Source organism: Thunnus thynnus, chromosome 24 (assembly GCF_963924715.1).
Source record: "Thunnus thynnus chromosome 24, fThuThy2.1, whole genome shotgun sequence".
In the NCBI taxonomy this organism is placed as follows: domain Eukaryota; kingdom Metazoa; phylum Chordata; class Actinopteri; order Scombriformes; family Scombridae; genus Thunnus; species Thunnus thynnus.
Window position 1 is genome coordinate 8309871 of NC_089540.1, and position 27062 is coordinate 8336932.

The 27062-nt window shown below is 44.3% G+C and overlaps 2 protein-coding genes across 2 annotated transcripts; both read left to right on the top strand.

The window, feature by feature from the left end:
* LOC137177312 (A disintegrin and metalloproteinase with thrombospondin motifs 5) lies at positions 1-17414 on the top strand. The gene is made up of 8 exons (XM_067583494.1): positions 1-1331; positions 9058-9190; positions 9467-9634; positions 10157-10440; positions 11839-12022; positions 12291-12466; positions 12557-12732; positions 13514-17414. The coding sequence occupies exons 1-8, from the start codon at positions 228-230 to the stop codon at positions 14208-14210; spliced, it is 2922 nt and encodes a 973-aa protein (XP_067439595.1). The 5' UTR covers positions 1-227; the 3' UTR covers positions 14211-17414.
* Positions 17415-20303: 2889 nt separating this feature from the next.
* adamts1 (ADAM metallopeptidase with thrombospondin type 1 motif, 1) lies at positions 20304-26789 on the top strand. The gene is made up of 8 exons (XM_067583495.1): positions 20304-21343; positions 22255-22595; positions 22716-22848; positions 22982-23439; positions 23624-23810; positions 24061-24239; positions 24536-24711; positions 24821-26789. Exons 1-8 carry the CDS (start codon positions 20719-20721, stop codon positions 25560-25562), a joined length of 2841 nt encoding a protein of 946 aa, XP_067439596.1. The 5' UTR covers positions 20304-20718; the 3' UTR covers positions 25563-26789.
* Positions 26790-27062: the final 273 nt, after the last annotated feature.

Genomic DNA, 27062 nt, shown 5'->3' on the forward strand with positions numbered 1-27062 from the left:
GTGCTCTCCAGCCTGCACACAGTTCCTCTCTGCTGATCTTTTTCTTTTCCATTTTCCCCAATGGTTTTGTTTGCTCGCCTGTTGGTTACTACTGTGTGTTTTTTCATGGGGGATTTGGACACCGGGAGGATGCTCTTTTTGGCGGAACAAATACACAAAGTTATATCTTCGGCTAGTCTGGGGTTGTTTTAGTGGAGATATAGATGTTTTTCGGGTTGGAATGAACAATGGTGCGGCTCCTTGGTGCTCTGGCCGGGGGCATGCTCTGGTTTCGGCTACTGTTGCTGTGCGTCGTGGAGTTGGAGCTGGGAGCCGGGGTTTCTACTTTCCAGGGTTTCTATCTTCCACCTGCGAACGGGTCGCTTCTCGCACCTGCCCGGAGGACAGACGGGGTCGTTCGGACCATTGACCGGATTTACAACGGAGGAGGGAAGGTGGGGTACCTGGTGTACCTGGATGGGAGCCGGTTTCAGCTGGACATGGAGCGGGACGACTCGGTGCTATCGCATCACTTCAGCCCCCAGTCTGTGCTCGCTATGATGGGGGACAGCCCTGCGCCTCTGCAGCGGGAGTGCGCGTACCGCGGGACAGTGGACTCCAACCCGGAGTCTCTGGCCGTCTTCAACCTCTGCGGCGGGGGCCTCGAGGGCTTCTTCGCCGTAAATCACGCGCGCTACACCATCACGCCTATCATCAGGGCGAAGGGACACGAGCACGACGTGCGCGCCCTGCAGGACAAGGACGCTGAGAGCGCGCTCCATGTGTTCACGCGCGAGAGCTTCAGCTTCGAGGCCATGCGCGAGGGGCGCGAGAGCTGCGGGACGCGCGACAGGCGCAGAGGACGCAGGCATGCGGTGCGGAAACGCCGGCACAGAGGTCGCGGGAAGGGGAGACAGGACAGAGGGGGGCTCTCAGCGGAAAACACAGATGACCGCGGCGCGCACGGGCGGAAATGGTGGAGCCAGCTCGCCAAAGTGGCCGCCCAGGAGACCGGAACGCGGCGCAAGAGGTCAGTGTCTCGCGCCAGGCACGTGGAGCTACTTCTGGTGGCGGATGACACTATGACCAAGAAATATGGCAAGGACTTAAACCACTACCTGCTCACACTGGCCTCAATTGCCTCCAAGCTGTACGGGCACGCCAGCATCGAGAACCCCATCCGGCTGTCGGTGGTGAAAGTGACCACGGTGACTGAGAAGGAGAAGGGGTTGGAGGTGACCAAGAACGCGGCCGCGACACTGAAGAGTTTCTGCAAGTGGCAGAACCAACAAAACCCGCTGGATGACGACCACCAGCACCACCACGACGCCGCCATCCTCTTCACCAGGCAGGTAAACAAACATCCCTCGCCTTTCTTTCAGCACCTCTCCCTGTCCGTTCCTCACCTGGCCGGCTCACCGTGGCGCCGGGTCCGACTGTCTTCCATCCCACACAGCGGCCTCGATATGATGCCAAGGCAGCGGAGTGACGCCACCGTTTGTTTTTATTTTGATGGTGCACGAGGTGGCAGCTGGTTCACTATAGCTAAGCTCTTGGCTGACTGAAGCTTTGGGTGGCTTAAGCAAATATAAGCTGCAAAACACACACTGTGATGAAAATAGCTGACACACTTTTACATTTTATATCAGTAATAGCGTAATTACGCGCAATTTCCCTTGGGCCGGTAGGAAAGCGACACATTAAGTGGTCATTTTGGTGAACAGTGAACTGGTGCGCGTTCACCATTTGAATCACAGTCAATTAGAAGTGAAGACTGCCCAACCTGCTTTCCACATGTCCCTGATTATATCCACCTTTGTATTTGTTTTCTTTCTCCTTCTGTTTCTTTGTCCTCCTCATTTTGCTGAATCTTGCGTGCGTAATGCAGCGCAGCGTCTGTGAAACAGCCATAAAAACTGTATTTCCTGCGAGTAGTGTTTTTCTAGGCAGTCTCTTCTGTCTCCAGACTCCCCCTCCCAGTCCCCTGACAGCCCAAAGCCTCAAAGTGTGTGTGATCTGAGGTGCGTGCTCGCGGCCGTGCGCGCAAATTCTTCCCAGGGCAGGAGGTTTGAAATCAGCTGCGGGGTGCATTGCAGAAATATCCCCAAAACTCCCTTGAAACTACAGTTAATTAGATAGTCATCCCAGCCCTGTACTTCCTCTCTCCTTCTGTCTTGCTCTCATCACTCCAGTCCGCACATTTTTTCCAGTTTCTGTCTGTCAGCTGGGGCTGGGAGCTGTCAGAAAAACAAACACATCTTCTCTCACTCTGTGAGAAGCCGTACGTTTACCGAGACCACACTCATTTATCCCTTCTTTCACTATCCCTTTCTCTCCCCTGCTTCTTCCTCCTTCTTCCCTCCCTGCCTCCCCTAAAGCCACAGGGCAGCAGCAGATCTGTATGCATTTTCACCTCTCCGGGTGTGGCTTTATGGCGGTTAGCTCCAGTTGACGTGTCAGATAGCTTTTCCTTGGATTGTGGTGTGCTCAAGTCATGCAAGATCTTGTCATGGGTGATGAAGAAGCAAGCAGCAGGGGTATTACCTCGGATCTCCTGGTGCCAGCGCCAAATTGGCACCGTCATTCATTGGCAGGGCAGCCGGTAGTGCATACCTGAGTTCAGCAAGCTGGCAAAGTGTCACCGTTCCTGTGTGCCAACCACCTTGTGGTTTCTTATTAACCCTATTTCCACTACACCTGCATGGGCAAGCCGAGGCAAGAAAAAGTGCCATCTCCGGGTGGTTGGGTTTGGCAGGCTGAGCAGGGTCAGACGAGCATGGAAACAGTAACCGTTATCCAGATACCTCTAAGGAAGCCTCAGGACAGGAGGGTAGGGAGTGAAAATTGGACAGGAAATTCTAATGAAACATGACAGGCAGTGTACTGTTGATTTTTCTCTATTCTTCTTGGGCTTTGATCCTATTAAAATAGACATGCTCATGCTGGTAAAGCTCATCCACTCTGAGTGCATTGAGTTAAACTGCCTTTTTATGTCCATGCAGTCCGTGGTAGGGCTGATCATTTTATGCAGTTATGTAGCATGCAGCCAGAATCTCATACTATTGTTATTATATTACACCCTTTTCCAAAAACCCCAAAAGTCTTTAGTGTTTCCACCTGTTTTATTGGTCATAAAATGAAGAATTCAGTTACAAATGATAGAAAATGCAAAGAAAATATGAGTTTAACAGAGGTTTAATTCTGCTCAACCTCAATATTTAGTAAAAGGCCAATATTAGCCTTGTATTAGCTTTACCAATCTCTCTCTCACCTGTCACAACACTTGCATTATTCATAAACCCGTCTCCAGACTCTCATTCACAAACATCTCAGCTTCGCCACTGAAGGAGGTCCTGCTGTAGATTGTACCTGTCACCAGAGGAAGCAGGTGATCCCTCTATGGTGTGCAGAGTCTGTAATCATCCACTATCCCCCTGTAACACAGTACAGGCTCCCTATCTAATGCATTTCTTTTAATGAGCATAATTGCAGCTCAATCTGGTCAACATGCAAAATAACCACATAGCACGACCTGACTTTAGGCCATGACCTTAGCCAAAGAAAGCAGCTGCCACTTTAGTTTAACTTAAATTTGACCTCTGAGCTCTTTGGCCATTAGAGGCCATTATCAGGGTTCTTTGTTTTGGCTGAATGCTTAAATTGTGGTTATTTTACCTTGTCGATCATCATGATGAGCAAACAAGCAGCACTGGGGTTTGTTTACATCTTAACACAGCAAGAAAATAGTGCCGCTTTTTGTGTTTCAGTGAAAATGGAATTTCAAAAGCTACGTTCTTGTGAGAGTCCTTTGCTTGAGAAATTTGTGTGTATCTGCAAGTTGCAGCTAAGCTGTCACAAAGATAAAATGTGGAGAAAAAATAATGTTAATTTTGTCTTTGTAAGTTTTTTAACACTTTTTAAAAATCATCTGACAAACATGATCAAGCCATTAGTGTTTCCACTGACAAACTGCCAGTCAGGAAATAACTTCTTGTTTGGCTCAGGTACCTCATAGCTTGCTGCATTTTGGGTTGAAAATGAAAAGAACTGTAATATATGAGACATGTTTTCTCAGGACTTTCTCAGGAAAAATGCTTTGGTTATTGTCCCAGTGGAAACTTAAGAGGAAAAGACAAAGTTGGATGCGCTGTTAAGTTTGTCTGCCAGGTATTTGATGTGTTATAGGAAGTGGTTTGCCTGAAAGTGCTGAATGTCAAATGTGTCAAGTTGCAAAATAGTAGTTTATGTATGAACATAAATAACCCATTTTTGTCTGGAGGGACTGTGAAGCAGATCTTGATTATTGTAGTCCACTGAACTAGAACTGAAGCTCATTGAAGACTTTGTGACTGTGAAGTCAGACCAGTCCATTGTTCCCAAATGGGAGGGCAGGAGAGTACAGGGTTGGAGGGAACTCGTCTCTTTGTGGTCGGGTCCAATTACTCCAACACCCCGTACCCGGAGTGAGCTGACCCGTGTGGCGGTGTCACCCGGTTCCACACATACCAGCACCAGAACAAAACAACGGGCACATTGAGGGGACTCTGTTGTGAGTGTGTGTTTGTGTGTAAGTGTATATGGGAACATTAAATGTTACGCATGGCTGTGTTCACTTGTTGTGAGCTTGGACGGTAGACAAAGCCCTACTGTAAGATGGCCAGAGAGAGCTGCAGAGCTGTGGAGATACTGACATACATGTGTGCTCATGCTGCTACTTCAGTTTTTTTTTTCCTTTCATTTGCTTCTTGCAGCAGTCGCTCAAATATTTGGGTAGACATTGGTAGCAGGTGCTTGTGATGCCAGTGCTGACCTTTTCAACCCAGGCTGAGGTCAGATCAATTTCATTTCAGTCAGGACAGATTTGTAATAATGTTAGAGATACAACAATTAGAGACTTTTTTATTTTTTATTCTTTACAGTTTACCCTTTTCATTGGAGCCACCCTTCATTACTATTTCTAGAGCCTATAAAAATTTGTGTATGAGTGGATTGAGATTGAACTCCTATGTCATGAATGCAAGGAGATCATGCGTCACAATGCCCTGACAGTAAACCAATAGTTAGAAAGTAAATATCCTTCATTGAAAGGAAAGTGAGATATTTCTTAAAGAGAATTATTTAAGAAATTCACATTTGAATCAAGGGAACCGCATGTGAATTTGTGAAGCATTTTGGATGAGAGCATCAGCCCAAATACTATAAATGTCTTAAGTCACCACACTATCGGTCACATGATGACAAATAAGCCACTTTTATTTGTTAATGAAGATTGTGAAATGCAGTTGAGAGTAAGTCACTTATACTTATCCCAAGGTCAAGAAAGAGCTTCCATGCTCAGAAATGTCCACAATATGCCAAATGTATACAAAATCACATACTGTATAAAATAACAATTAATTTTACACCACAGTTATGCAACACATGAGCACAAACTAAAGCTTCAATAACAAATTCTGTTCATTTTTAAGTACAACTTGCTCAAAATCAATATCATTCTGGCACCGTCATCTGGCACCGTCATCATTCTGGATCATCACCAGATGATTCCCTTAAAAGCTGATGGAACAATACTGTTGAGTTAACACCCATTTTGGAGAAACATTGAGAAGGCCCTTATGTAATAATGACAGGTGTAAGATACACACTGATATAAACACAGCAACTACTAATACACAATCCATTTCCTCCACATGTGTTTAACACACAGTTATGTCATTTACTCTCTTACATTGAATGTAGGAATTTACACATGTGTATAGTGCAGACTCCTCCCTTTCCTGTGCACTTCTTCCTTTCCGCTCCTCCTCCATGTTTATGTGTCAGTACATTAAAGTGTACATTTCCCAGCCCTCACCCCCGTCACAGCTAGTCCTTCTATTTGTTTTAACTGTTCTTGATATTTCACACGTGCTATACTTTGTCTGGCATATGTTGACAACCTGCAGACAGCTCTTGGATCCTGAAGCCTTGACCCTGGCCGGGGTCTGTCGACATACATGAGAGTTCAGACTGCCCGTTAACAACACATGGGCCTCACCTTCTTCACACTGTGATGCATCAGTGACTTTCAACTGCTCTCCTGTTTGCAATCATGGTCTTAAGTTTCCCTCGAGCACTGACCTTAGGCTGGTTCATGTCTCCAAGCGAAGAAAAATAACACCGTTTTCTCAATCCAACTAGTTATACTTTATTTTCTTAGGAAAAAATTCTCTCAGTCATTCTTTGTCATTTCTCCTTGATAAGTGATCAGTCTTGTGGGATTCTGAGCTCACATCTATCTTGTTTGATGGGACTCTGTGGACCATTACATCCTCTTATAGCATCGTGAGAACTTCATTAGTCTTAAGGGGCTGATTCTTGCCTTTGTCCACTCATATCTGAGTTACTAAACACACAAGTGTTGTTATAATAATATTGTATCCCCCATTTCGAAGGTTAAACACGGTGTTCCACAGGGATCGGTACTTGGACCACTTTTGTTTGTTTTTTTACATGCCACCACTTATTGGTGACATCCTCAAAACATACAACATAGATGATAATTCCTTTGCTGATGACACACAAATCTGTTAGAGCCAGAAAACTGAAACATCCAGCTGTGGAAAAAAAAAAGTAATGTCTTTCATCATTTGACAACCTGTTAGTCACTGGTGGCCAGTCCTTGTGACCTGTCCAGTCAATAGTGGAGAGCTGTTGCTTTTGATTAACAGTTTTGTCAAAATCAGGTTGTAGTGTGTTTTCAGTGTGAGCTAAACTCACTCTGCAAGAAAGATTTTTTCTGTGTGTGTGTGTGTGTGTGTGTGTATGTGTATGTGTGTGTGTGAGCCTGTGTGTCTGGGGTCTGGGTCTGGCTGGCTGTTTGTTTAACACAAGCCTTGGCTTAGATCGCAAGTGGTCCCGCTCCCACACAGCACACAGCTCTGATCGTCTCCTGACCTTCACAACCAGCTTGCCACCTGTTCCCCTGTTATTTCTGCCAATATTTCTGTAACTCCTTGTTCTCTCAGTTCTTCCCTTTAATTTCCGGCATCCCTCCATCCTCTCCCCCCCTGGCATATGATTCCTGAACTTATTTTGCTCTCCCCCACGCCCTCCCTCTTTTTCCTGCCTGTCTGTGAGAGGCCTTGGGATGAAAACAAAGTTGGGAATAGACTTGGCGGAGGGAAGAAGTAAATAATACCTAGACAAAAATGTGAGTTTTGGGGTCATTTCAGGTATTTTTCACACATCACCATGTAATATCTAACAGGAGATTCCCATTTTTCTACTTTTCACCCACGTGTTTTCTGTTACACTGTGTTGTAACAATGAAAGCCGTGTATACAAGAATGAGCGGAACAATAACATCTCTCGCACCATAGCCTGGGACGGGATTAATGAATAAGTAAATAAAATGTGAGAGAACTGTAAAGAACGCGGGGGCAAAAGAGTGTGGGAAACGGGAAAAGAGAAACAGACCGAATATGAAGACAAACTTCTCTATAGGTTCTCACTGTCAGATTCAAAACAAACACACTTCCTTCTGTGGTTTCTAAGCTTGTTTCCACACAGAAAAGTTAAGAAGAATTCCAGCACAGTTTGCCTCTCAGAAGCAATCCATGCAGTCAGCGTGTTTGAGTTGCCCTTTGTTTGCTTCTTGTGTATCCAGCAGTCAGTTGGCAAAAGCAGGCACTCTCTTCCTTTGTATTTGTGTGTGTATTTGCTTGTGTACTATTGAGTAGTATATGCTGTACAGTATATTATTGCCTGTTTATGTATTCTGCATGGTATAGTATGTATACCTGTGCATGTATACATTACATGTACATTCTTATAGTTATGTGCATCTGAGTGTAATTGTGTGTGTGTTTGTATGTCTGTGTGTGTGTGTGTGTGTGTTTATGTGTGTGTGTGAGGTGGTTCCACCCAGTCAGTTATGTGTGTGAGCGCAGAACACAAGGCAGTTTGTTCCAAACCGATCCGCCCGGAACGGGTAAACACCCTCCCCAGAGAGCCTCTCACACACGACCCAGCAGGCCTGTCAACACCACTTAACATGACGATTCATCCTCTCCATGGGACGTGTGTGTGTGTGTGCGTTCCTTATTTGGATGTACTTATGTGCACATGCATGGATGTTTGTCTCCATACGTCTGCGTGCGTCTGTGCACTGAATGCAAATATACGTTCGAAGCGTGTTCTGATGCACTGTGAGTGCGTATGCACGCAGGTCCATGTGCAGGCGTGTGCACTCTGTGATGGTATGATTAACTGATTGATCTCTGCACTCAGCGGGGCTCGGGAGAGCACCCCGAGGCCTCGTCTGCATGGACATGTGTGAGAATCCAAACAAAGATCAATATTATGTACTCTGGCACCCCATGAGAGAGACAAAGAGATGTTGGAGGTAGAGTGAGGAAGTGGGTATTAAAAGCAGTTGAAGAAAAATTGCACAGGAAGTGCTACACTGCTTTTTAAAGCAGTTGTATTATGTCCATGGCTCTGGATGAGCTTTATCAAGTTTGAGAAAATGACTCAAATGACACCATATCTGTCTCACTGGATCTCAGTGTTTTGTTGCTTTGAGGTCTGCTGCATCAACTTTGATCCTTCTGTTTTAATCTGTCTCTTGCAAGCCACCCAACTTTAGGAAATTGCAATACTAAACACAATGTGTCTGTATTACTTTCTGTGCGAGATGATGATCCTAGAGAGCAAGAAAGAAAAGCAGCAGGCATTTAGGGCAGAAGAATGTAGCAAGCTGAACAAGAAAAAAATCCAAAAATAATATTTCCCTGATGCCTGAGGAGAGGGAGCCGGTTCATATAATTGCGTTTTTAAGGAGAAGGCATAGCAGGTCAAATGTCAATGCATTTTTAAGATGACACTGTCTTGAGTTTTTGTTTAAAAGGAAAAAGTTGGCATTAAGTCCTAAAATCTTAGATTATTTGGATCTTAGATTATCTGGAAATAAGGCAGATTGTTCCACAAGTATCAGGATGAAGTCACTTTTTTAAAGTAAACTCTTGAAATAAACATGTTTTTCTCACTCTTTTGGTTTAAGTGCAAATTTAAGCTTACAGTATTTCCTCTGTCCAGGACCTCTGTGGCCACCACTCTTGCGACACCCTGGGCATGGCAGACGTTGGCACCATCTGCTCTCCAGAGAGAAGTTGTGCTGTCATCGAGGATGACGGGCTTCACGCTGCATTTACTGTTGCTCATGAGATAGGTAGGCATGGACACGCGCACACAAACACCAACTCACAAACAACGATTCAGACACGCCAGGGCATGCACATCAGTCAGCACATCTCTCTGGTTGATTAATATCATACGAGTATTGACTGATGTCATACACTTGATACCTCAGTATGTTTTCTTTTCTCATTCTTGCTGCATGTGGAAACCAGTGACAAGTTTCATCCTTTCTCTCTCTTCCAAGAACTTCTGTACATCATGTAGCCATAACCTTTCAGTAAAAGTGTCCTTTTTTTCTTTGCCTTAGGTCACTTGCTCGGTTTGTCCCATGACGACTCCAAATTCTGTGAAGAGCGTTTTGGAGTGAACAGCGACAAGCGGCTCATGTCCTCCATCCTCACCTCCATCGACGCCTCCAAACCCTGGAGCCGCTGCACCTCGGCAACCATCACTGACTTCTTTGATGATGGCAACGGTGAGTGCGGGAGACTGTGTAGAATAATAAAAGCACAGTGGAAAGAAGACACCAAACAACATTTTAATAATGAGAACTCTCAACAGCCAGTATTCTTTCTATCTACAAATTGCATCCATGTGAATTTGACTTGTGATAGCTTTTATCCCACAGTACCTAAAACTGAGAACTATTTACTACCAAACAAAGCTATAATCCTCGTTAAAATGGAGTTATTTACAATCCTATTAACCTCTTTAAAGAGTGTTGTTGCAGTGCAGCCAAAGACAGATCACTGGCGGAGTATCAAGATGAGTCATACTTTACATTCCCATTTTATAATGTTATGACGGCCATAAAGCATTTTGAGTTGACATTTTCCTAAGAAGCTCCATTGCCTTCAGCATAATTCATGTACAGACAGCATTGTTTGGGCAACCACCAGAGATTGCAGGTTGTCATTAAAAGCCACATTATCCACCAGGTCATTTCAAGGATTGTCATATAAATAAAATATCCCCTCCTCCGTCTTATCTGCCACAGCCGAGTGTCTCCTCGACTCTCCTCGCCAGCCCCTGCTGGGCCCTGAAGAGCTGCCCGGGCAGAGCTACGACGCCGTCCGCCAGTGTCGCCTGGCCTTCGGCCCTGAGTACACCGTTTGCCCGGGTATGGACGTATGTTCTCGGCTGTGGTGCGCGGTGATTCGCCAGGGACAAATGGTGTGTCTGACCAAGAAGCTGCCGGCCGTGGAGGGGACACCCTGCGGGAAGGGGCGCATCTGCCTGCAGGGAAAGTGTGTGGACAAAACCCGCAAGAGACACTACTCGGTAAGGAGATAGAAGGACATAGCATATAGAGACAGGAGGTGTTTGTTTATCAAGAGAGACTTAAAGGACTAAAATCCAAAATAGATTCTTGTTGTAAAATTAGACCTTTGTATTGTTCAAGAACTGATATTTTAAGCATGAACCATTCATTTCCACAATGCACAAACTTGTCTGAGGGAGTCAAAAAGCTGCACAAAGAGAGAAAAAGGAAGAAACTTGACATCAAGTAAACAGGGTTGCTATTAAGAAAGAAAAATATGAAGTAGAAAAAGAGTCAGAGACACTGAAAGAGAAAAAAAAATGCCACGGGTCTTTTTGTGACTTCATGGTGTGGTCTGCTTTATTTATGCCACTGTTGATCTATGCTATTTTTTCTTTTGGTCTTATTGAAACAAAACTAAATTGAATTTGGCCTTAATGAGTTAAAAAACCGAATCTTGTTCTTGGCAGGCTGTGGACACTGAGTATGTGTGTCGGGAGGGAAAAAGAGTAAAAGTTAAAAAGAATAGGAAAGAGGGAAAGAATATTTTCTTTGTGTTTTTTTGTCACATGACGTTTGATGAGTCTGACTCGATACTTGGCAAGCGACTGCACGTGTGGATCTGGCCCAAGTTCTGACTCACTTCATATTTACTGCCTTGTATGAGGATCGCTGTACTGCTCAGAGCAGCATTAAAGCCACTCCATTTTAGCCTTCGGAATCCTTTAACCTCTATATATTTCTTGTAGCATGATTGCAGATTAAGTAGCTTTTACTGTGGAAAGAAGCCGTTAAAGAACTATAAAGACTCGGCAGTGGAACTAAATGGAAATGGAAACGGTTACCAAAGAAGCTTTGCAGAACTTCAGTATTAAATCAACTTTGTCTCATAAAACGTTAAATGCTACTTATCCAGCAGTTTTTTATCACTGATGACTCATGCACCACTGGTTAGAAAAATGCATGAATAAGTACATTACCTTCAGAATTTCATTCAGGCTGTTCCTCGGGGGAAGCATGTGAGCTGTTGGGCCACAGAGACAGTCATGCTGTCTTAATGAGTGGCTTTAAGCAGACTAAAGTGATTTTATTCACACAGTTATTATCACATGAGGGTTGCTTCGTTCTTTTTTCTCTGTCTCTTTTGCATGCCACAGTGCATGCCACATTTTCACAAAATGTTATCTCAAATCTCTCTCCAAAGGACTTTCCCTGTGACACACTGGGGGCAACCGCACTAACTTCCAGCATGTCTGATAAGCGCTAATTGTCCTCTCTCATGTCCTTTTTTCTTTCTCTTTTTCTCTTCATCCCTCTCTTCTCTCTGATCTCTCCTCTGCTGTCATCTTCTCCCGACCCTTATCTCCTCTTTCATCTTTCCTCTCCTCGTCTCTTTACTCCTCTCCTCCCTCTCCCAGGCGTCCAACCACGGCAGCTGGAGTTCCTGGGGTCCTTGGGGTGCCTGCTCCAGAACTTGCGGAGGCGGGGTGCAGTTCGCGCAGCGCCTGTGCAACAACCCGCCACCAAGGAACAACGGGCGCTACTGCACAGGGAAGAGAGCCATCTATCGGTCCTGCAACGTCACACCGTGTCCAGCATCAAGTGAGTATGACAGCATGAAGAAAACATGTTTGGTTGAGAATGCATGCATGATCACAACATTACAGTTGATTTTGAAAGGTTTTGGTAAGTCACAGGTTCATCAAATCGAACCAAATCATACAGAAAATTTGATCTATCCCTCAGTTTAAATAAAGCATGACACAACAGCAACATTTCAAGCTATTTTAATTTTCAAGCTAATATTTGTTGTTTATACAAAATACATAGTCCATCATTTCAAACCTTTTTTTATTGAACTTTTCTTCAGATAAAAGTTTCCGGCAAGAACAATGTGAGGTGCGCAACGGTCCCCAGACAGATCCTAAAGGGGTGAAGACCTTTGTTGAGTGGGTGCCAAAATATGCAGGAGTTCTCCCTAAAGATGTGTGCAAGTTAACCTGCAGAGCAAAAGGAACAGGATACTATGTGGTCTTCTCTCAGAGGGTGAGTTAATCACACACAAAAGGTGCAGTTTACTTTGATAACTAAATAATATTGAGAAAGAAATTCAATCGTGACTGTGTCTGTTTTCAGGTGACAGATGGGACAGAGTGTCGTCCTTACAGCAGTTCGGTGTGCGTGAAGGGGAAATGTGTACGAACGGGCTGCGACGGCATCATTGGTTCCAAGCTCCAGTTTGACAAGTGTGGTATATGTGGAGGCGACAGCACAGGATGTATACGCGTAGTGGGCAACTTCACCAAGAAGAGGTAAGAAAACAGAAAATACTTAAACACTGTGCTTATACATCCTTATTTTACAGAATTTAGAGAAATATTCCTAATACAGCAATCTTTTACAGCATGCAGAAATAATAATGCTGCATTTGCACAATGTTAGCAGAAGAAGGAGAAAGGAAGAGCACCCATTATTGCGAATATGGAGTTTTCACGTATTATTCCAAGATGGTTGCCTCCTTCATCAGACTTGTAGTCACACCAGATTATTAGGGATATAGCCTAAATTATCTATTTGAATTGTGTCAAAAAGTTCAGTTAGAATGAGAATAACATGTATATTGTTTAAATTTATTCAATGCAACCTAGGCTAATCCTTTGTTCATACTGGTGTTGTTCAGTTCACAATGCCTCTGCACCCTCACTTAAGTAACAAGCTAAAAGTTTAGCCTGGCTCCAGACCTCTGAATCACTGTCCACATCAGTTTGTTCAGTCTAACTATTATTTAGCATTTTTCCATGTAGGGTGTCAAATACATTTATCTTCACATTGTCTCTGTGATGGTTTGGTTCAGCATAGCTCACTGGTTTCCTCTGTTTTGGGTTCATTAACACAGTGTTGCTAACTAGCTAGATTTGTTGCAGTTTGCTAACAAAATAATAATAAATTAGTTTTAAATTAATTATCAATTGTAATAGTGTTGATATTGGCTTCCATTTTGATGTAAAGCCAGCAAAGCAAAGCCATTGACGACAAAGAGCATACTGTTTTGCATATTGACTTGACTTCTCTACTTTTTCTCTTGCCAAACAGTAAGGGCTACACTGATGTGGTGAAGATCCCTGCAGGCTCCACACACATCAAAGTTCGTCAGCACAAGGCCAAGGACCAGACCCGCTACACCGCCTACCTCGCCCTCCGAAGACCCAATGGCGAGTACCTCCTGAACGGCAAGTTCATGATCTCCACCTCCGAGACAATCATCCCACTCAATGGTTCTGTGCTCAACTACAGCGGCTGGAGCCAAAGGGACGAGTGGCTTCACAGCATGGGTCCCGGGGCCCTCCAAGAAGCCTTGGTGGTTCAGATTCTAGCGACAGACGCTAAAAAGCCGCTGGATGTTCGTTATAGCTTTTTCATGCCCCGCAGGACAACCCCACAGCAGCCGTTAGCTCCCCTCATCCCCAACCCAAAGTCGGCCCATTTGCATACCAGCACCACGACTGTCTCAACCACGACGAGAACCACCACCACCACCACCACCACCAGTAGCACCACTACATCCTCCACCACTCCCCCTGTCCTGGCTCCTACAGCTCCAGGTCCCTCCACCCCAACAGCAGGGCCCCAGTGGATGACAGGACCCTGGATGACCTGCTCCAGGACTTGTGACACTGGTTGGCAGAGCAGAACAGTGCAGTGTAAGGACCAGGATGGGAAACTGTCCAAGGGCTGCATGCTGAGCAGCCGACCCTCCGCCTTTAAACACTGTCTGGTGAAGAAATGTTGAGGCGGCAGGATTGGAAAAACGATTCATAAGACAAAAAACAATGTGCAGGAAGTTGTAATGTGTAAATCCGATAAAGGTCTCACGTGCTGGATGTAGGATTATGGACCAATGAATTTAAGACATAGTACCTTAAACAGGACTGTGAATATTGGCTGAAAGTGCCAGGACCAGTCACACAAAGACTCAGAGACAAATTGGCATGGATGTACCTGACTATATGCCTGAGAGGAATGTCCTTGAATCATAGTAGCTATGCAGAGCACAAGCAGGAGGGAGGACAATTCCTGTGTGATAGTGACAAGTATTGCCCTGGCATAGCTAAAGACTTAAGTTGCATGCCATTTCCACATGGACAATAACTGATTGTCTTTCCTTCGGTCTCCAAACCTTGAGGTTTAGTGTGTGTTGCCCTGTAATGGCATGCCTGTCGTTCTTTTCTATGCTATTCCATGTGTTCTAATCACTGTGGGGATCTGGAAGACACATCCCTTTTGTGTTTTGTCAAGAATGTGTCCAAGACAAGAGCCCCAACTATGGGAAGCACACGTTATTCACCTATTTGTCATTTCTGCCCATATGCCCTGTCTACAAGCATACCCTGTGTTTATTTGACTGATCTTTCCAGCTGAAAAGCTGGGAGCAACACAAGACTGAACCTAAACTAGTTACTGTAATCTTGAGCGTATATAGAGACCATCCAAAAGAGAGTGTGAGTGAGCGTTGAGAGTGCTAGAGAGAGTAAGAGAGTGCAGCCTTACTATTATGATTTCCTAGGAGTCATTGGAAGGTGGCTTGACGACCAAGAATGAATGGGGAAACCCATGCATTTGGTGAATGGAATTGCATCTAAACAGCACACTAATAAGGTACAAAGCTGGGAAACCAATCAGTCGTACTAAGGTCCAGTCGTAAACTGCTCAGATACTTCTCTGTGCCCAGGTGCTTCAGTAGTTCCTCCTCTCTGCTACAACTCAGGAAGAAAATTCTTCCTTATGACACAAATATCGATTGTACTGAATCACCTATTCAGTGTAGAAACAGCAGCCTGGTGTGATGGGATAGAAAGAAAGACTATGGTGGCCTTCAGAGGACAAACCTTGCAACAGTTAAATTGATAAAGGGGCAAAGTAAACATGACACTCCTTAACATTTATGGAGCTTTATGATGAATCACATGTTTGGGGCAATGCTTGATTTTTGATGTGCGTGTGTGTGTGTGTAGTGAGTGTATCTTTGTGTGCATGTTGTGCGCACATGCTAGCACATTTATGTGTCCAAGGCCTGTGTTTAAAGTACCGTGAATATGTGTTTTTGTCCTCTGCTGCGTCTCGAAGCTTCTTCACTCTCAGTTCCATTTTGTATCAATCATTATGCTGGTGCTGGGAGATTTACGGTCCTTGTGTTTTCTCTGTCTGTCTGTCTGTTTGTCTGTTAATCTGTTTAGGATACAATGCTAATATGACAATGTGTGCCCTGGATACTCGCAACGACAGCATGAGAGATACTAATGCCGTCATTAATGTCCTTTTGCAATTCAACTCTTTCCTCATTGTCTTTGTTTTCATCACTCATTCTCTGTTACATCATGTATTTGTTTCCAACCCTGATGGGTGGGGTTTGCCACATTACAACACTTCAGATTGTGCCATAGGATGGATGATTTTAATTCAATATGTAAACTCTTGACAGTGTGTTCTGTTGATTACTCAAAGTTGAATGTTGCTGTTGAATGAAAGACATAGTTCAACATTTTGGGAAATATGCATATTTGCTTTCTTTCTGAGAGTTAGATGTGAAGATTGGTGCCACTGGAAAAAGTCTGGAAGGCAATAAAAAAAATCAGCCTACCAGCACTTCTTGAGCTCACTACTTAACATTTTATATTTTGTTTGTTTAATCTGTGCAAAGATCAAAGTGTAAAAACAATAATTTGTGGTTTTATAAGGTGTTATGTGTGGGACTATTTCTTTGCCAGGTGCAGTGACTTCCTAGAGTCTTGTCGTCATGGTTAGGTTTCCAGGCATTCAGCAAGTAAGCAAGACTCCAGGAAGTCACTGTGCCTGGTCTGAGCTTTAGAGGTGCTGCCAGGTGTATCTTATACCTTTAGAAAGAGCCAGGCTAGCTGTTTCCCCCTGTTTCCAGTCTTTATGCTAAGCTAAGCTAACAGACTGCTGTCGGTAGCTTCATATTTAACAGATCGATATGACAGTGGCATTAATGTTCTCATCTAACTCATCAAAGGAACTGTTCCTTTTAGTGAAAAAACACAATTATCTACATCACTAGATACCACAGGGTATAAGTGAGAAAATGTGCTTTTTTTGTCATTTTCATGAAGTCACCCTATAAAATCCTCCGCCCAATCTTACAGTATCATATTTTTTTCTTTTAATTTGATAATTTAATCAAGGATGCATTTAGATTGTAGACAATGTACATATGTGTTAAGATAAGGCTTCTGTTAGAGACAAAATATGAAAAACCATTAATATTTGTCTAAATTGAAAATGTACTTTAAAGGAGTAAATACTGAGGACATTACCTCAGCTCTCATGAATGGTAATTAGGCCCTAGCATTACAAAGTCAAGTCGATTACAACCCTAATGGACTTTAAAATACCTTCCTGTGATTGTGTTAACTTTCAAGAACTCGTCATATTTTCCTTTGTGGCAAACCTCACCCATCTGGCACCTGTGCAGGGTGAAACAAATTACAAGGAACATTTTCGGATACTACATGACCCAGATCAACACACCACTGACAAAATGTCCCTTCTTTTTGCCTCACACATTCAGATTTATTTACACAATATAGACATTTTTGTACAATTAATAGATCTTTCATTTATGTGATAGTATTCAACCATATTTACACAGGAATTTACACATACAGACACACACACCATTGAAACAATCCATCATTTTAGACAGTTTTTAAGTATTTCAGACACTCATACACACACACACAGCCTACTCTGACTCCTCCGGTGGGGAAACCCGTCTCACTGAACGACAGAAACACAGCACTGAACTTGTAATTTATTGTTTGTACAACTGGTATGTGTGAATAAAAAACAATGAGATGAGTTTTATTTATTATAGTAATTTTGTATCAAATTACTATTTAACTTAGGAATATGACTGTGCAGAATCATTCCTTTGTAAGAATATAGTGTTTCTTTTCTAGTCATCCACATGAATATATGTACATAAAATCTATATATTTAAATATCTGTGTTTCTGTGTCGTTTATTCTGTCATGGCATCAATTTTCATCAATCAATCAATCAATTTTATTCTTAGCACATGACTGTTTCATACCAGTAGATGTAGCTGAGAGGCCTTATATTCATCATTCAGACGAGCCTTGTTCTTGTTTGTAGCATCTCTTCAAATTGAGCAAAAGACTGCTGCTAAACTCAGTAAGTATACAAGAAGCAGTTTGAATTCCCAGTGATCATATGTGCCATAAGAAGAAAGCTGTCAGTTCAAAGCAGCCATATAAAAGGTTTTTTTAAAATGTTATATTAAACCATTAACACTCTCACAGTTGAAGCTATGCTATAATTTAATACTCAGGCCTGATGCAATGACTCAAACTGCACTATTTAGCAGTTGTATGCGATGCTTAGTGTCCAGTGTCATCATACACTCACTCTGCAAACTTGATAAGACTAACTCTATCAGGCCCTAAGAAAATCTATAAATGTAGCTGTGTAGAAGAGAAAACAAAAAATTAAGCATATCGAAGATTAAATTTGACTTCATCATATCACAGTTACATATTGACTATACAGAAACAGATTTACAGTTGTTTTACATTTGCAGATAATCTGTAAATAGTAATGTGCCTATTAATCTATATGATATGCCCACATCTTTGAATAACCATTGTTGCAGATAACTACACAGATACTAAGTTACATATGACAGCAAGGCCAATGTTATTATGGGGTCCTTTGCCACCAAGATACAGCTCCATAAGTATTTACCAGCAGCAGAAACATGCCTTCAAACAATCACAGATACACTTATTTCCTTTACTGACATCATTTTAATTATAACTTTCACATTTATGATAATATTCTATGACAAAGTGTTTCCAATTGCAGTTTCTCTGCAGTTTTAGTTTCATGTCATAGTTGGAAAGAATATAAAAGGCCTTAAATGGGTCAGGATGGTACTTAATTGAGGTTCAGTTCACTACCGGTGGCAGATAAGGCGAGCAGTATAGGCAATGGAGTTAAATTAACTCTGCAGATGTAAATTATGCAGTTAGTTTCAAACCTAAGTGGACGAATGCTTTTTGAGCAGCATTTTTGTTTGCACTGTTTGTCACAGACATCAACGCATATTATCACATGAAAAAGTGAACATTTTTATAGTTCATGTGGCCAAAATCTTTACTGTTGCACAGACGGATTGTGCATCAGGGTGGCCTGGTGTTTAAGGTTAAGGACTTAAGATCCAATAGACAAAAGTCCAAGTGTCATACTGTTATTTTGAAGTCTGGACCCAGTGTCATCTAAAGACAAAATGGAATAAAAAAAAGTTCACAATATCTCAACTCTATCTAAATATTCTCTATGTGGATGCCATGATCAGCACCCTCAAAAACAGGCATCATTCTGCACACAGTGCAGATACATTACTGTTCCAAGTTTGCCTCCCTGCGGCCAGTGGCTCACGGCTTGCAGCTTTACAAACCTTCATGTGTAATACAACAGCGCCACCTGTCGGCTAAGCTTGTGATTTGTCAATCGAGTCGGGTAAAATCACTGCAGCAGTCATGGAATTTTCCTAAACTCTTGTCTACCATCTACTGGAGAATATTGAAATTGCAAATTTTCCTCTTTTCTGACCTGTTGCTTTTAAGGTGGACTTTCAAAATCTGTCCTCACATAGACTGATCAGTGATGTTTGCAGTGAGTCAAAATGAGACACTAGAGTCAAAATAATGCCAGGAAGCTGTATGTAAGAGAAAAAAAAACTGAGATCAATGACACCACACTTGCGTCTTCATATTTGTTATAGTATAATATGATATTATATTCTGAAAATTAGTTTATCATTATTTTCAGAGTCTCAAAATTCTGCTGCGATTTGAGCTATATAAAAATGATTTCTGTCAAAACATTGATGAATTACCTCAGTTTTTTAATATTAAATAGCTGTTCCTAAACCGTCTCTGAATTTCAAAAATTAAAAAAGTTTTTCTCTTTGCTGTGAGTGGAGTTTAGCTCATTTGTGATGTCTCTCTGTGCACTGCAGATAATGGATTTGCTGCTTTGCCAGTTATTTTTAATGAAACTCCAGTGTAAACTCTTCCTGTCTGTTGGAGAGGAGGAACGGCCCGGGCGGGCGGGGGAAGAAGCCGAAGGACAGGGGCTCTCTCTGCCTTGGTTTAAGCGTAGAGGCAGCCCGATGGAGGACCTGCTCCACCTTAAGACCTCAGAGGCCCCGCTCTGCTCCCTCTCCCCGGGGAGCGGAGCTGCGGAACCCGGCCACGGCGCACCACAGCCGGCTTGGCACGGAGGAGGTGAGTACGGCTCCCGGAGCCCTGGCCAGCACGATATGGTTACCATTCCCGACCTGCTGCCATCTCCCTTCTCCAGTTGCACTGACACTACAACACTGCTCCACATCAGCCGCTGCCTGTCACCATAATTTATGTTGGAATAGGCTTAATAAGCGGTATGTAGCTCACATATTAAGTCAGAAAGTGGAGCAATGCAACAGTGCAGAAGTTAGAGGTTTGGGGTTTTATTTTAGCCACTATATTATAAATGTAAGGCGCTTTGTGTGAAATTATCCATTGGTCTGTATGAGAAATATTAATGGAATATACAGTATTCAGTAATATTCAGGAGTTATGAGTGTATATGTACATATTGTGACAGACAAGCAGGGCTTGAAGAGGAAAACTTTTACTCTGCCCAAAGCTCTCTATCCTCTACAATGATTGATTATTATTGGCAACGCTCCAGGTCGCTGGTGCGTTTTCGTTGCGCACGGGATTTGGCCCCTCTGAGATCAAAGGGCCCTCAGGAAGGGGTGGTCCTGGGGCAGGGGGATATATAGGAGGGACCGGCTCAGTTCTGACTGCAAGGCAAAAGCAGACAACAGACCAGACGGGTCAGCAGAGCTAAAACCTGCCCCCGATCTCAAAGAGAGAGCTAGAAACTGAGACATCTGCTGAGTTTTGGAGAAGGAAAGATTGAGAGAGACCTGTTGGAATTTACTGCTGAGATCCAGCTTTTATTTTCATTTAATGAAAGGACTTTTTTTGCAACAAGTCAGACCTGCACATAACTTTAAATGAGTTTTGCACTGGATTTGATCCCTTTTTAGATTTTTATGCGTGTGCGTAATTTTGGGGACAGTTTTGTGGAAGTTAAAGTACTTGGGGGTTGTAGCTAATAGTGGAAACCCCTTTAAAGGATTTTACTTGTTTTCTCGTAGAGACTTTATTATCAATTTCTCTTTCCACTTGTCGGATTTCAGTTATATGATGTGGTTTTTACAAGTTTCCATTGGTTTAATCGCCGCTCTGTGCGTCGGCGCGGCGCACAGCGCCTGGGAGGAGAGCACCGTGGTGCCGGTCAGACTAGACCCTACGGCCCGGTCCGAGAGCGAAACCGAAGCGTGGCGGACTCTCTCCACAGAGGAGCAGGAGAAGGAGGCGGAGATGAGGGTGTACCGGTTGGACGTATTTGGCAAGGAGCTGATCTTGCAGCTAGAGCCTGACCAGACCTTCTTGGCGCCGGGTTTTGTCTTCCACATTGTGGGGAGTCCCGAGTCCGAACCGACACAGGAACCCATGAGCGGATCCGAGCCTGGTTGTTTCTTCTCGGGCACGGTGAACGGAGAGGAGCATTCTGCCGCTGCGCTCAACCTGTGCCACGGACTCAGGGGCGGATTCTACTTTCAGGGTGAAGAGTACTTTATTCAGCCCCTTAACTCCAGTGACTTTCAGGGTAATGAGGATGATGTCCACACGATTCGCCGGAGAGGTCAGGCAGCTTTGGCTGATGAGGGGAGCTCCAAGTGTGGGGTCAACGAGGACGAGGAGAGGGTGCCAAATAATCTGGAGAAAGAAGCCAAGCGCGGAGCAGCTAATTCAGACCAGACAGGTAAGGCTGCAGAAATATTATGCACATTTTACACGTTATTATCTACTTTATAATAGACTGAGTTCAAATTCTCAGACCAACGATGATACAATTGGCCAAGGAAACACCGAGAAAGTGATTTATTTACTCTATAGAATATCATGAAATTCATTCAGTAAACAATAAAAATACTTATCTTATATACAAGTCACTGACTACAATACATATGCTGACCCAACTACAATCAGCTGAAGTTGTGCCGGGATGCACAGCATGAGCAATGGAATCAGCTCTCTTTTTGACAGCGCCGTCTATGCACTGCCAGAGAGGAGGAAGGGAGGGGAGGGGAGGAGAGGAGAGAGGAGAAGAGGAGAGGAGAGGAGAGAGGAGAGGAGAGGAGAGAAGGGGCATACTTTTCCGAGAGGAAAGAGAAGGAGGAGGGACGGAGGGAGGGGAGGGGAGTAGCGGGGTTGGGGCCAGCCACAGCCCGGCAGCGCTGAGACATGTAAACTCGCCTCCTGGTACAACTCGCACCGGCAGACATTTTTACCTAGAACGGATTTTCTCCCTTTGCCCTTTCTCACTCGCATAATTTTCCGCCAGAAAAGGTCATTTTAGGAATGTGGACCCAGAGGAGGAGGAGCCGCCGGTGGTATGACGCTGAGTCACTGCAGCCAGGCTCCTCCAGGCACATCCGGAGTTCTCTTTAGAGCCTCTATCCTTCTGAAAAAACTGAGCCTTTGTTGCTCCTGTTTAGAACACTGACACAGTTTAGCAGTGGGGAGACTGTTCCAGATATAGTGAAAATCTAAAATAAGTCCAAAAAGTTACAGTGCAAGCAGAAATTAGTACTGAAACCTGATATCAACTCACATGACCTAAGAACCTGGTTTGGTCTGACCTCTCTCTGTCTCTCTTTTCCTTCCCCTCAGCTCACCAGAGGACCAGGCGTTTTGTTTCCACCCCTCGCTACCTTGAGATCATGCTGGTTGCCGACCAGTCCATGGCTGAATTTCATGGTGCCGGGCTGAAACCCTACCTTCTGACCATCATGGCTGTTGCTTCCCGCCTCTACCGCCACCCCAGCATCCACAACTCCATCAGCCTGGCAGTGGTGAAGCTGCTGGTGGTGTACGAGGAGGAACGAGGCCCACAGGTGTCATCTAATGCTGCCATGACCCTCCGCAACTTCTGCCAGTGGCAGCGACAGCACAACCCTCCAAGTGACCGCCACCCTGAGCACTATGACACTGCCGTGCTCTTCACCAGGACGGTAAGTTGGAGCTTAAAAATAATAAGTGTGTTAAGACAGAGAAACTAACAGAGAGAGAGATAGAAAAAAAGCACTCAGTTGTATTCATATATTCATTTTTCTCTCTGTCTGCCCATTTAGGATCTGTGTGGTGCCCACTCTTGTGATACTCTTGGAATGGCAGATGTTGGTACAGTGTGCGACCCTGACAGAAGCTGCTCAATTATTGAGGATGATGGGCTGCAAGCAGCATTTACAGTGGCACATGAACTGGGTAAGTAGAAAATAGATCATGTTCTCGAGTGTGAGAATGGAAAAAAACTAAGCTAAAATGTATTAATCACATACATCACTTATTTATGGGACAGAGGTGCTCAAAGAACTGTTATTTTATGTCTGTGCTGCAGGCCACGTGTTCAACATGCCTCATGATGATGCCCAGCTGTGCTCTGGGGTCAACGGTGCCCACTGGGGCTCCCACATGATGGCATCCACTCTTTCCAACTTGGACCAGCAGCAGCCATGGTCCCCCTGCTCCGCCCTCATGGTCACCACCTTCCTAGACAACGGCCATGGTCAGTGCCTGCTGGATAAGCCAGTCAAGCCTCAGCCACTCCCCCAGCCCCTGCCTGGCACAGTCTATGACGCGGACCATCAGTGCCGGCTGACCTTTGGCGACGACTCCCAGCACTGCCCAGACCTGAGCACAACCTGTGCAGCTCTGTGGTGTACTGTGACTACATCCAACGGTTTGCTGGTGTGCCAGACCAAGAACTCTCCCTGGGCTGATGGAACACCATGTGGGCATGAGAGCTACTGCCTGGCTGGACAGTGTCTCACAAAGAGCCAAGCCGCCAAACACCAGGTAGGAATCAGAGTCAATCCAATCACACTATAAATGAGACTAAAAACTTTGCATAGTATAAAAGCAGTCAAAGCATTTCAGCATAGCATGTAGCAAAACTTGCTGATACCTACTTTTCTTTGCCTACTGTTGAACCAATCAACCTAGGTCAAAATTGTAATGGTCATGTGTCTGCTGTTTTCAGACTCCTGTCAATGGTGGCTGGGGAGTGTGGGGTCCCTGGGGCGACTGCTCTCGAACTTGCGGTGGAGGAGTGCAGTATTCTTTCCGTTCATGTGACAACCCTTTGCCCAAGAATGGAGGAAAGTACTGTGAAGGCAAGAGGATCCAGTACCGCTCCTGTAACACGGAGGCCTGCCCTGATACCAATGGTAAGAGAAAAATTAATCTGGGATAAGGATTTCCTCTTAACAGTTCTATACACTTTCTTGGAGGTTTATATTATGGAAAAAAAGACATAGCACCTTACAGTGTAGTTGTTTTTTGGTTTTCAAAGCAATAATTCCTTTATCTTAAATGTAGAAGTCATGTTTTGATGTACTTTGCACATTGGTGTGAAAGTTAGCATGCAGGTCAGGGTAAATAGGCAATAAATCTGACCTTTCTCTGTCTCCTTCTCAGGCTTGTCATTCCGTGAGGAACAGTGCCTGGCCCACAATGACATGTCAGCCCAAGTGTCACTGGGTTCAGGCGAGGGTGTTGAGTGGGTGCCCAAGTATGCTGGAGTGTCACCCAAAGACCGCTGCAAGTTGGTGTGCCGGGCCAAGGGAACTGGATACTTCTTTGTCCTCAAATCTAAGGTGAGAGTTGCTAGATGCTAGATTATATTAATAAACTGTGTTTTTATGACTCTGTTTTAGAACGCTGTTAGAAAATTCTCAGGTGCCTAGTTTATCTCATATCAGTAATCTTACCTGTGCAGACCTGCAAGTGTAAGGATCAACTATTGTAATTTCCCTCAGCCCCTAGGCTACTGCCTTGCTGGGGAAAATACTTATACTGTATAATACTTTTTACCTTTAGACACAGACTCTTATATAACAGTCTTACTAGACATAACCCTAATGTTCCATCTGTGTCTCTCTGCTGCCCCCAGGTGGCTGATGGCACACCCTGCAGCCCAGATTCCACCTCAGTTTGTGTTCAAGGCCAGTGTGTCAAAGCTGGATGTGATCGTGTCATTGGCTCAAACAGGCGCTTTGATAAGTGCGGTGTGTGTGGTGGAGACGGTTCTACCTGCAAGAAAGTGTCAGGCTCTCTGGAGCGTGCCAGGTAAACATCTAGCAGCTTTTTAGTTGTACACAACTGTGAAGTCTTCATTGCATGTATGTCAAAATCAATTTCTATGGCTAAATCTGACCTCTGTCTGTCTCTGTTTCAGGCCTGGTTACCAGGATGTTGTAACTATCCCTGCTGGTGCCACCCATCTGGACGTCAAGCAACGTGCCCCTGGCAATGGTCGTCGTGATAACAGCTATTTGGCAGTGCGTCGCCAAGATGGTACCTATTTGTTAAATGGCGATTACAAGCTGATGACCATGGAGACCGACATCGCCATGCGAGGAGCACTGTTGCGATACAGTGGTTCCTCTGCCACTCTGGAGCGGCTCCGGAGCTTCGCCCCACTCCCTGAGCCCCTCACCATCCAGGTGCTGTCTGTAGGGGAGGCTCCAAGGCCCCGGGTTAAGTACAGCTACTTCGCCCCAAGACCCAACAATGCTGCTTCATCTTCCAACAACAATGGAGGCCGCCGCCCGTCCATCAATGCCATCCCAGAGGTGGGTGGAGCCGAGTGGACCCTGAGGGAGTGGGGTCCATGCTCCCAGACCTGTGGAGGAGGTGTGCAACAGAGAGAGGTGGTGTGTCTGGACCCTCAGGGTCGTCCCTCTAAGGATTGTCCAGAGGAGCTGCGTCCCCTGGCTTCACGCTCCTGTGCCTCCCAGGCATGCCCCTCCTGGCTTCTCGGAGAATGGTCGCTATGCTCCAAAACCTGTGGCCGAGGCTTCCGCAAACGCCAACTGCGCTGCATTGGCCATGATGGGCGCACGCTAAACCATGACAGCTGTGACTCCAAAGACCGGCCGCGACCCCTGCTGGAACTTTGCTATCAGAGTGCCTGCTAAGGACTGCTTCTACAATCTAACCTCCTTCTCTCCACCCAACTTTCAGAAAGACATCAGATAAAAACTCTGATCTTCACTGCCTCCTTTTTCCTACAGACAATCTAAAGAGGCAGAATGTTTACATCTATGCTGCAGGTTTTCATGGGTTCCAGTTGATCCAACAGTCCCACATGACAATGGGTCCACAATGACTGCATCTGTAACTTCCAGTTTTTACCCTTTCCATTTTGGGGCCAGATGTTGAACTATAGTGGCACTGCCACCTGATTGCAGCAATAAAGACTGCATTCGGCTTGTTGCCTGTCTGGTTTTGAAGCACAGCAGTGGCACATTTTGCCTCCCATCAAGGAGAAGAACACATGGACATTCCTGATTTCTTAGAGCATGCTGCTTACCGTGCCAATGTCATGCTTGTGTGTGTGTGTGTATGTGTGTGTGTGTGTGTGTGTGAGAGAGAGAGAGAGAGAAAGAGAGAGAGAGAGAGAGAGAGAGAGAGAGAGAGAGCGTCTGTGAGACTGTATGTGTCAAATTTTTAATACATGTATATGATGTTTGTCCAAGCTGGGCTGGACAGACACACAAGGGTGGGGAGGGGGAGGTTATTGCAGAGTATATAAAAAACAAATGAAAGAAAATAACTCATATTCTACTTGCTAACCCCATCAGGTATGGAAAATAAGATAGCTCATAGTCTTTTTTTGTTCAAAATTGCCAGTCAACATTTTATTTATCACAAACCTGTAGCACTTCATCTTTGTTTTTGCCAGCGGCACATTGTAACATCCATTTGTCTCTAAATGCCTCAGTACATCGTACTTTGTCCTTTAGCCATATCTTGCCCTCGTCTACACAGCTTCCAATGAGGGAACATTTCAAAGACCAAAGAGGTGTGTGTGAGTTTGTGTGTGCCTGTGTGTGCGTGTGTGTGGAGACCTAAAGAGGGACTTGTCTCCTGCTACTACTTCATAAGTAAGTCTCTCCTGCCTTCTGCGAAGGCAATTTGTTTTTTTCTATCAAGTTTTTTTTTCCTCTTTTGTACAGAATATCCAAACATTATTTATTTTTGTACAGCCTGTTATATATAATCATGTGGCTTTTTAATATTATTTTTTATTTGTTATTTGTTATTGAGACCACAGAAGGAAGTAGAATATATAGAGTATTTATACAGTGTTATATATATATGGTCCTAGGTTCATGAATAAAGTATCACATTGAATTGTGCAACTAATGTCTCCAGAGTGGTTTGTCTGTTTGAACTTGGGAGGTACATTGATTTGCAGTTGCATGGGCACAAACACACACATGCACACATATGCACAATCCCACAATCTGCAAGGTGAATTTTCTTTCATCCCTTCACCCTCCTAATACTTAACAATGTAGTTTTGGAAAGATATGATACCCTTATCCAAAATGTGAATATCATCTTTTGTAATTCAGGTTTTGTCCATTAGATGGGAGTATTTCAACTTCCAAAATCGATCCACAGTCTCTAAA